Source organism: Prunus mume, linkage group LG5 (genome assembly GCF_029339155.1).
Source record: "Prunus mume cultivar Tortuosa linkage group LG5, ASM2933915v1, whole genome shotgun sequence".
Classification (NCBI taxonomy): domain Eukaryota; kingdom Viridiplantae; phylum Streptophyta; class Magnoliopsida; order Rosales; family Rosaceae; genus Prunus; species Prunus mume.
This window is the reverse complement of record NC_142702.1, coordinates 4,812,844-4,824,123: the sequence shown is the minus strand read 5'-3', so window position 1 is coordinate 4,824,123 and position 11,280 is coordinate 4,812,844. Positions and strand designations below refer to the sequence as shown.

Here is an 11,280-nt window from a genome sequence, read left to right as displayed (position 1 = left end):
AGAGAGAACCCTTGGAGCTAATTTCCTATCATTCTTTGTATTGTTATGGCTGGTTTTTTCAAGCTTTATCTATTTTTTGTTATTATGAGTTTGCACTTAGTAGGGATGCTTATGCCAGAGTTTCTTCGATCCTGTGTGATCGTTTTGTCCTAATTTTGATGTATGATCGCTTCGTTATTGTAATGCCTTTTGTGGCTAGTGACTTTTTTGGTTGAATTATAAATGCAATTCTAGAATTTCTAAAGAAGGAAGAAAAAAAAATATACAAATTTATAAATAAACCCAATCCTAAACATGTATTTATAAAAAAACCCAAGCACTATTTAAATATAGAAACACACCCAAAATCAACCCCAAAGTCAACTTTTTGGGTGTGCTTATAAATGGGTTTTGAGTGTGTGTAATGATGGGTTTTGGGTATGTTTATATGTTTAAATAGTGCTTGGGTTTTTTTATAATTTCAACCCCTATTTTGGGTTTTGGGTGTGTCATAATTGATAAGTCATGAATATCGTATAGTATTAATTGTAAAAAAAAGGTATAGTATTAGTTAATAGATACAGGTGTTATAATATAAATAAATTGGTAACATGCAAGGGCTTGTAGCTCAACTGATAATCGTCACACCGAAGAATTTCCAAAAAATATAACCTCATGGCTAGTACCTTGGTAGCATATATAAGAAAGTTTTCTCAATGTGTTCCTCACCTCACACCTCCTTGTGTGACTACTTCTTTTCTTTTCCTTTTTTGTCGAAACATTGTGTTACTAGTTCACATGTTATAAATGGTGAACAACATGATTAATTTATTAGGGACCTGGGGTATAGTATTAAATAAGAATGTTTCCATTCATGCCTCCTTGTCATATTTTCCCAAACGCTATTTGATTAAAATTTTAATGAGCAATTTGAGAGAACCTGAACGCTTAGACGTCTAGATTATATTTGGTAGCTCAAGAAAATCAACATACATTATTAATATTGCTTAAGAGTTGAAAGAGGTGCAGATCATTGGCTTTATCTGAAGTCCTGCAATATAAGGAAACAAGTAATGGTAGTAATTTTTTTTTTCCTGATTATATATGCTATGGACGTCAGAATAAGTTATAAAATTTTGTTTGTATATTTAAGCATATTTTTAATTTCTTTAATTTCTTAAGAGAAAAAAAAAATTGTATTTCCAACAAGATATTAGCATGTCACTGTCATATATCAACTAGGTGAACAAATATAGGAAGAAAATCATCGTGGAAATGACTGATTCCGACTCTCACTCCTTCTGGTTCATTCTTATTGTTTTGATTACAAGTTAGTAAACATGTCATTACAATCTAAAATGTGGTCTTTTTCTAATGTAAGATTTCTATATTAGCTTTCCAAACTTATGAGGTTGACCATTAAATTTAAATGTTGATAGAATCTTTTATTTATCTCTTTTGAACCTTTACCTAAGTCAAGTGTCAAGGTAAGCTTGTTAAAATTGGAACTACAAGGATAAATATGATATCGATTCGAAATTATAAGAACGGAAATGGAGAAGTTATGGGTATCTGGTAAGATTTGCATAACTCTGTTCAGAACCAAGTTAATCTTGCATCACGTGTTTTTGTTTTTCAGTTTTTCTCCCCTCCCTCCCTTCAGAAGATGAACATTGTTCAGTACCAAATTAATCTTGCATCATATATCTGAAGTTAATGCCAATATTTTATTATAGTTTTCTACAAGCAGTTGAATTGAAACTTGGAAACAAAATAATGTAGTTGACTTGGGAGAGCAGAACATGATTGACCACAATATTCGAAAAAGAAAAATGGCCGGTGGGGATTTTGGTTTGTTATAAATCACTCACATGCATCAACCGGCTGATAAGAAATTAAGCTTGTTTTGATCACTGAATATTATTCCCCCAACATGTCATGACAAATTAAGCTTGGGATTAGTACCCGAATGCCAAAATGTGGCTTCATATAGTTAGTAGGCTCAATTATGCTGGTAGAAGTTAGGGAAGTGGAAAGTCAGTGAATGAAAATAAATACCATTTGAACTGCAAAGCCGGTGAGCATGTTGCCTCTTTGTACTAAGATCCTTTTCAATCTTAATGAAGTTGACATCAATCCCTCAATTAATAATTAAGTACACGCACATGAGCCTCCTAAACAGTTCATCTTACTTACTATAATAACAAGGTTGCTGGAACTGATAAAAAGCACCAAAGCCAGCTTAACCAACTTGTAAAAGTTGGATCTACTACTTTTATACCATTTTAGTGTTGCAGGGTTTTTCAATGCAGACCCGTCTTGTTTTCCAAGGGGCCCTTCTGGGTCTCTGGTTGTGCTTGTTTGCTGTAAGCTTCTGCTACAGCAATGCAGAGACTATTGAGGAAGCCGGAGAACAAGCACTAGACAAAGCTTATTCAGGTGACATATAATATATATAGTCTTAGCGAGATCAAATAGTTCTTTTAGGCTACTTGATTACACTACAAATTTTCTATTACAAGGAAGCTACTTGACAGCTCTAGCAATGTAGCACAATACAATAACAAAAGTTACAAAACAGACCCCTTCATTGCTCTTCATTATTTTGAATTACTTACTGAAATCTCTAGGTTTGTTATTTTTTTTGTGAATTGTTTTTCTGATAAGTAACATTCTTCTGCATCTCTTTGTGCACATGTCCTATTGAAGAGCTGCAAACAGAGTCTGCAGAGCTCAATGAAGAAGGGAAGTTTGTCTTTAAGAAACATCCTCCACCTAAGATTCCCATTGTAAAGAAGCCATTTCCACCAAAGCCCTTCTTCAAGAAGCCACTCCCTCCACCCTTCAAGAAGCCAATCCCTCCTCCAGTTCCAATCTTCAAGAAGCCATTTCCACCAAAGCCCTTCTTCAAGAAGCCACTCCCTCCACCCTTCGAGAAGCCAATCCCTCCTCCAGTTCCAATCTTCAAGAAGCCACTCCCTCCACCTGTTCCCGTCTTCAAGATTCCACCCTTCAAGAAGCCGGGTCATCCGCCGGTACCAGTTGTGGAAGCAAAACCTTTTGTAAAGAAGCCATTTTTTCATCCCCTTCCAAAATTCAAGAAGCCATCTCTACCTCCTGTTCCAATCTATAAGAAGCCACTTCCTCCACCAATTCCCGTATACAAGAAACCATTTCCCCATCCTATTTTCAAGAAGCCTCTTCCTCCACCCATTCCAACATTTCCTCCACATCCTTTCCTTGGGAAACCACTCCCTCCTCTGGTTCCCTAAGGCTAGCCTAGTGTTCTTTCACCTAAGCCCATATTGTTAAGGGATGAAAGCATAGAAGTTATGTATTGGAATAGAATAAATTCCTACATGGAGAGAGAAAGAGACACAGAGAGAGAGAAAAGAAAGATGACAACGAAATAAGAGACTGTTCTTGGAAGTTGGAACTTTACTATCAACTTTTGCATTGTAATATTTCTACATGTATTGTAATATTTCTGCTTGTTCTTGCTGTTATATGGCTACTGCGTGATAGTAAATTTGCATTTTATCAGTTCAAGGAAATATTTTTCCTTAATTCCAAAGAATCAACCTCAAGCCCTCAATAAGACTTTTACTGGATTAATTAGTACTAAATGGTGAATTGTCAAGCCAACGGGTCCACAACTTAATGGTAAGAGCACTTGTTTGTAGATCAGTGGCCTCAAGTTCGAACCCTAAACTCAATTGCACCTCCCCCTTCCAAACTTTGACAACAACAAAATGGTGAATTGTCGAAGGAAAAGAACCACACTAAACCTACTTAATTAAGGACCAGTTTAATCATTACCCAAATTCTAATCCATGGAGGTATTTTACCTGTGAATCTATTATCCCCAAGATCAATGTTCCTCAAAGAAGTGCAGGTTTGCAAGGAAAAAGGAATTTCTCCCTCGAAATTGTTGTTGTTCATCTTCAACATGAAAAAAGAACCTGAGGCACCCAATGAACTGGGAAGATTGCCTGAGAGATTGTTGTATGCAACATCTACAATCATTATATGAGGCAACAGGCTCCATGCTTGTTGTTTCTCAGAGAAAGGACTAACATGTCCTTAGTGAAACTGTGCTCTTAATCTTGGCATCTGACAACTATTTGTACTTTGCCCTTCATTATGGAAAAGAATGATATCATTTCATGTGAGAATATGAAAACTTCGTTATGTTTCCTATTAGATTGGTGAACTAGATACTAAGTTATAGCAGGTTTTGATAAGAGTTTAAATTAGGTTATACCTTGAGGCCCAAAACCTTGTGGAATAAGGAAAGGTTTTGAAGCATATTAAGGGGTCCTATTTATTTCCTTTTGCATGAATTGTTGCTTGATGGGCTTAGAAGATTAGTCAAGTCGACCCTTGGTGATGAGTAGAGATGACTTGACCTAGCCTGTATAAGCTTAAGGCCCTGCTCTCGTCAGACAAGTTCTCTAACCCTAATCTTATCATAAAGAGAGACCTGAAACAAGTTCTGAGAGAGAGCAGAAGTCTTGAGCCATTCCTATTCTTGCTGGGATTGTTGCTGCTGCGGTTGAATGAGTTCGGAGGTCATGTACTCAAGAAAGATGGTGCCAGGTATGTCTTTACGTATTTCAGATTGTGTGAAAGATCAGGAACACGCATATAAAGAACTCTAACAATTGGTATCAGAGCTTTAAAGGGCATGGTTTTTAGGAAGATTTCCAAAACCAATTTGCCTACGCTTTTTGAGAGAGGCGTTCAAAACAACAAACTATAAAGTGCCTAGTAACTCCGTACCTAAGACATTTTTTTGAAATTTCGACTTCTAGAAAGCCTAGCCTGCGGTACCTTCATGTATGGGGTTGCAAAGCTGAAGTTAGAATCTATAACCCTCAAGAGAAAAAGCTTAATCCTAAAACGATTTGCTGTCATTTTATTGGTTATCCTACAAGGTCAAATGGTTCTAGATTTTACTATCCAAATTATGGTACCCGAATTAGATTTTAAGTTTTTTTTTTTAATTTTACTGTCCAAATTATAGTACTCGAATTGTTGAGACTGGTTGTTCTTTATGAAGAACTAATTAATCAACAACAAGAAGAACAAACTGCAGAAAACCAACAACAAGAAAATTCACCCGAACCAATGAGATCTGATAAAACAAGAAGATCCACAACAATTTTGGATTATGTATACTTACAGGAATCAGATTTTGACATTGGAGATAAGGCTGATCCAACAAGTTTTAAAGAAGGTATGGAGAGTCATAATGCAAACAAATGGAGGAAAGCAATGTTGAATAAACTCGAAAGCATGAAGAATAATCAAGTATGAGAATTAGTTGAACCTCACAAGAGCCAGAAATTGGTAGGCTTAAAATGGGTATTTAAAACAAAGAAGGATAAGGATGGAAGAATCGAAAGATTTTAGGCTAGATTGGTAGCAAAAGGATTCACCCAAAGGGAGGGAATTGACTACACTAAGACGTTTTCGCTAGTTTCCGCCAAAGATTCTTTCCGCATCATTATGCCTTTGGTGGTGCATTATGACCTAATTTTACATCAAATGGATGTAAAAATTACTTTCCTGAATGGTGAACTCGAAGAAGTAAATTTTATGAGGCAACCTGAAGAGTTTGCAAAGGAGAGAAAAGAGCATATGGTTTGCAAACTTGACAAGGAAATTTAAGGACTAGAGCAAGCAAGTAGGAGGTGGTATTTCAAATTCCATCAAACTATTTCATCTAATTGTTTTGAAGAGAACATAGCCGATCAATGGATTTATCTGAAGAAGTGTGGGAGCCAATTTATTTTTCTAGTGCTGTTTGTCGACGATATACTTTTGGCTACAAAAGACCACAATTTACTGAAAGACACTAAGGAGCTACTTTCAAACAATTTTGAGATGCATGATTTGGGAGAAGCCGCTTTTGTGTTAGGCATTGAAATTCAGAGAGACCGAGCTCGAGGCCTCCTAGGCCTATCACAGAAAACATACATTTAAAGGATACTCAAGCGCTTTGACATGAGTATGTGTTCTGGACAAAAAGTTCCGTTAGCTAAAGGTGATTTAAAGAAGGAGTATTGCCCCAAGAATAAACTAGATGAAGATGAGATGAGGAACAAGCCGTACGCTTCTCTAGTAAGAAGCATTATGTACACAAAAGTGTGTACAAGGCTAGACCTAGCCATGTGCCTTAGCAAGATGGGGAGATTTTAGTCAAATCCGGGAATGCAACATTGGATAGTTGGAAAGAAGATTCTGAGGTACATGCAGAGAACAAAGGCTTATATGTTGATTTACAAAGGCATAGAGAATTTAGAGCTTGTTGGTTATGCTGATGCGAATCTTAGAAAAGCAGAGAATGATTACATCTTTACTTCAGGTTTTCTTTTCAAGATGGCAGGAGTCGATGTTGCTTGGAAGAGTGCTAAACAATCTGGTGTTTCGAGTTCAACCATGTTTTCAGAATACATAGCTTGCTATGAAGCCACTTCTCATACAGTATGGCTAAGGAATTTTATTAAAGACATTAAGGTGGTGGACTCGATTTCTAGACCAATACTGATATATAATGACAACATTACGACTGTTTTTCACTGCATGAACAATAAGATGTCATCTAGACTTTAGCATATTGACAGAAAATATTTTACAGTGAAGGAGGAGGTAGCGAACAAACTAGTCAGGTTTGATCATATCAGAACTCAAGATATGATTGCAGATCCGTTCACAAAGTTTTTGCCTTCAGTAGCTTTTCCAAGACATGTTGAGAGCATGAGATTATTTCCTAGCTTTGATGCTGCAATTTAATGGGAGTCTTGTTTCCATTCTGATATTTTACTAGTATGTTTATTTTGTGCTATTTTTTGGATTAAGGGATTTGCATTTAAGGATGTTAATTTGGTTGACAGTTTTATTTATTGTTGAATAAATTCTACCATTTAACTATTTAGTTGCTTAAACTTATTATGTAATTTTGTTTATGCATGTGAGTTTATGGTCTCTTTTGAGATACTATTGTTTTAATAACATTGCGGATTGACTATTGCTAAGTTGTAAAGGGGTACATGTACTGAAAGCATAAAGATTCACATTACGGATCAGTACATATTAAAGTTCGCGTTGGTAGCTACTTCATGTGTTTTGAGATTGCATTATGTGATTATAGATGGCCTGTTTTTAATAAAGAGAGCAGTGTTTGTCTATAGTTTGTTTTGTCTAATCGCTTTTTACTATAGCTTGAAGGGAAGGACTTAACTGATTTAAACTCATGGCCAATAAAGATTATCAAGCCTTTTGGAATACAGAAAGCTTAGTGCTCTAGTGCTTGATCTAGTGGGAGAATATTATGTTTCCTATTTAGATTGGTGCACTAGATACAAAGTTATATCAGGTTTTGATAAGAGTTTAAATTAGGTTATACCTTAAGGCCCAAAACCTTGTGGAATAAGGAAAGGTTTTGAAGCCTATTAAGGGGTCCTATTTATTTCCTTTTGCGTGAACCGTTGCTTGGTGGGCTTGGAAGATTAGTCAAGTCGGCTCTTGGTGATGAGTAGAGATGACTTGACCTAGTCTATATAAGCTTAAGGCCCTGCTCTCGTCAAACACGTTCTCTAACCCTAATCTCATCATAAAGAGAGACCTGAAACAGATTTTGAAAGAGAGCAGAAGTCTTGAGCCGTTCATGTTCTTGTTGGGATTGTTGCTACTACGGCTGAATGAGTTAAGAGGTTGTGTACTCAAGAAAAATGATGCCGGGTATGTCTTTACGTATTTCAGATTGTATGAAAGATCCTGAACACGCATATAAAGAAATCTAACAAACTTTACAAATCGAATATGACTTGAAGATTTAATCTCACAACCCAAAATTCGTCAAGACTAGGCTCCATGACATTACTATTTCTCAAGCTCAACTAGTAATTATGTCACCGGTTTTTCTGGTTCCAAGAAGAGGACATGCCTCAATAATAGAACTTGGGGACCATATGGGGGTTATTAATGTAGTTCACTTTCAATTTGATTAGTCAAAGTCTGATGTCTAACTAAACCGACTTCCAATTGATATTTCCATCCTCACAAGTTAAACCTTATACAAATTTGCCTCGCCAGAATTGTAGTTATGCATAGGTAATTTTATTTGCCTAATATTTAATTACTAAACTCATTCTTATGTGTGAGGAAAAGAGTAAGGGGGTTATGTACATAAAAGTGTCCAAAACATATTTCTATAAATCTTCATTGATTAGTTTCCCTTCCAATTCACAATCATTTGAGTTTACTTAATTCTTTCAAGTTTATTAAGGTTTCTACACTACTAATAGTGGCATGTTTGCAACTCATTCATTCTCAAGCCTATCTCTAAAGCTTGGATATTTTAGAGTAAACATTAAAATAATAATAATAATAATAATAATATTTATTCCCAACAGTATACTAGGTGAACAAAAATTGGAAACAAATAATGGTGACTCTAGTGGGAATGACTGATTCCGACTCCTCACTCTCATTCTGATTACAAATTAGTAAAAATATCATTCTCACATGGAGTAAGAGCTTGGATTTTATGATTCTAAAGGATCACAAAATATACCCCCAAAAGTACATGACAAATTAAGCTTTGGTTCGTATCCAAATGACAAAATGTGTGATTTCATAGTTAGTGGTGGCATCCTTTGATACTTCTTAGTCAGCATTAATGCCATTTGACAAACTTGAACAATCAGAACAGCTATGCTTGCTAGCAGTTGTCATTGGATGAAATAAATACCATTTGAGCTGCAAAGCCAGCTTGCTAGCAGTTGTCATTGGATGAAATAAATACCATTTGAGCTGCAAAGCCAGTGACATGTTGCCTCTATGTACTAAAATCCTTTTCAATCTTACTGACCTTGGTATCAACCCCTTAATTAATAATTAAGTGCAAGCAGACCTAAGCCTCCTAAACTTACTATATATACCATGCCTGCTGCAACTGATAAAAAGCACCAAAGCTAACTTAACCAAATTTTAAAAGTTGGATTAAGCACTTCTATAAGTGGCAGCTTAAGAAAGGTTTTCAATGCAGACCCGTCTTGCTTTCCAAGGAGCTCTTCTGGGGCTCTGGTTCTGCTTGTTTGCAGTAAGCTTCTCCTACAGCAATGCAGAGACTGTTGAGGTAGCTGGAGAACAAGTACTACTAGACAAAGCTTTTTCAGGTGAGATATATATTTATATGTGTGTAATTATATTAGTCTTGTGATCACATAATGACAAGTAACATTCTTCTGCATCTCTTGTGCCCATGCATGTCCAAATTGAAGAGCTCCAAACAGAGGCTGCAGAGCTCAATGAAGAAGGGAAGTTTGCAGTGCTTCCACCAAAACCCTTCTTCAAGAAACCACCTGTACATAAGATTCCCATAGTAAAGAAGCCATTTCCACCGAAGCCCTCCGTCAAGAAACCACCTCTACATAAGTTTCCCACTGTAAAGAAGCCATTTCCACCACCAGTTCCAATCTTCAAGAAGCCACTCCCTCCACCAGTTCCAATCTTCAAGATTCCACCCTTTAAGAAGCCGGGCCATCCGCCGGTGCCAGTTGTGGAACGAAAAATTGGGGATCCAGGATATCGGCCTCCAGAATATCCATCGAGACCATTTCCCTCTCCTGTTTTCAACTAGGCCTCTTCCTCCACCCATTCCAACATTCAAGAAGCCTTTTCCTCCACATCCTTTCCTTTGTAAGCTACTCCTTCCTCTGGTTCCCTAAAGCTAGCCTAGTGTTCTTTCAACTATAACAATATTGTTAAGGGATGAAAGCATAGAAGTTGTGTATTGGTATAGAATAAATTTCTGCATGGAGAGAGAGAGAGAGAAGAAAAAAAGGATATGACTAGGAAAGAAGAAACTGTTCTTGGCACTTTATTATATATTTCTGCTTGTTCTTGCTGTTATATGGCTACTGTGTAATACCAACTTCGCATTTATCAGTTCAAGGAAATATTTTTCAATAATTCAATAGAATCAACCTTAACTCTCAGCACATGAGACTTTTTCTGGATTAATTAGTTCTCAAATGGTGAATTATCAAAAGGAAAAGAACCACTAAACCTACTTAATTAAGGACCAGTTTAATCTGAATCTTGGAATGACCCTAATGCTAAGTCCTTCCTGAAACTGTGCTCTCAATCTTGGCATCTGACAGCCATTTGTACTTTGCCCTCCATTATGGCAAAGAATGATCAGATTTCATGGACAATATGAATACTTGAAAATTCGAATATAACTTGAAGATATAATTAATCACACAACCCAAAACATTGTGGCGCTATCCGAATCAATTATTGTTATGTGCACTACTACATTTTAGTCTTTGCGCGACGAAGGGGTCTTCCTCGCGCAAAAATGATTTTAGTCGCACATAATTATGCGCGACAGAAGTTTCGTCGCACACAGTCCATCGCGCAAAGTTCGTGAAGAAAGGATTTGCGCGACGAACAAATGTCATTCGTCGCGCTGTTTGCACTACGTATAACAACTTTGTTTAAAAAAACATTTCGGGACGACCTCAATGTCCGTCGCACAAATATTTGCGCGACGAAACAGTGGTCGTCGCAAAAAAACTGTGCGACGGACTCTTCCGTCGAGCGAGATACATGAAATTTGCGCGACGAAATAATATTCGTCGCGCATACACATTTTGCGCAACGAAATTATTCGTCGCGCATGATTAAAATATATTTGTCGACGTGTTATTTAAATTTTTTGAGCGACGATTTACGTTTCGTCACGCAAAAGCAATATATATTATTAAAAAAAATTTATTATTATTTGATTTTTAATTTTGTAAAAAAATAAATTTGGTTTTTTTATAATTAAAATGAAATTACAATAAAAAGATTAATCGTAAAGAAAACATCTATTATATAAAATAAAAGAAATGTATACAAATTGTAAAAGTAATTATAAAAATAAAAAACTAATCAAATAATGTTCCAAAATCTACTTGGTCATCTGCCACATGCGGCTCGGAGGTATGGGCGTTTGCAGGGGCCGTGGTGTCTTGGGATGCTCGGGTGGACGGGCTCGGAGGTCGACGCACGCAAAATTCGGGATTGGAATGCCGGACCGCGCGAGGGACTGCAGAATCACCGACATCCGACCCTCAAGCTCGGCAACCCGCGATGTCAAAAGTCACCGACCGTTTGCTGCGACGATGACCGCGGTCGAGGTTCCTCTCTAGCATTCCCATCCCCTACAATACGTTCCGGGCCTCCTCCCGAAGTCGATCCGACGTCTGCGTCAAAATCTGAAATCCAGCATCATGCGGAGGA

At 36.9% G+C, this 11,280-nt stretch overlaps 1 protein-coding gene and 1 pseudogene across 2 annotated transcripts; both read left to right on the top strand.

Annotated features, from left to right (window-relative positions):
* The first annotated feature begins 2,206 nt into the window (after positions 1-2,206).
* Positions 2,207-3,485, top strand: LOC103343344 (uncharacterized). Its single transcript, XM_089053582.1, has 2 exons — positions 2,207-2,418; positions 2,689-3,485. The coding sequence occupies exons 1-2, from the start codon at positions 2,286-2,288 to the stop codon at positions 3,249-3,251; spliced, it is 696 nt and encodes a 231-aa protein (XP_088909708.1). The 5' UTR covers positions 2,207-2,285; the 3' UTR covers positions 3,252-3,485.
* Positions 3,486-8,937: 5,452 nt separating this feature from the next.
* On the top strand, positions 8,938-9,986 carry LOC103343989 (uncharacterized; annotated as a pseudogene). Its single transcript, XR_016127483.1, has 2 exons — positions 8,938-9,164; positions 9,270-9,986. The product of XR_016127483.1 is annotated as an uncharacterized LOC103343989 (transcript).
* Positions 9,987-11,280: the final 1,294 nt, after the last annotated feature.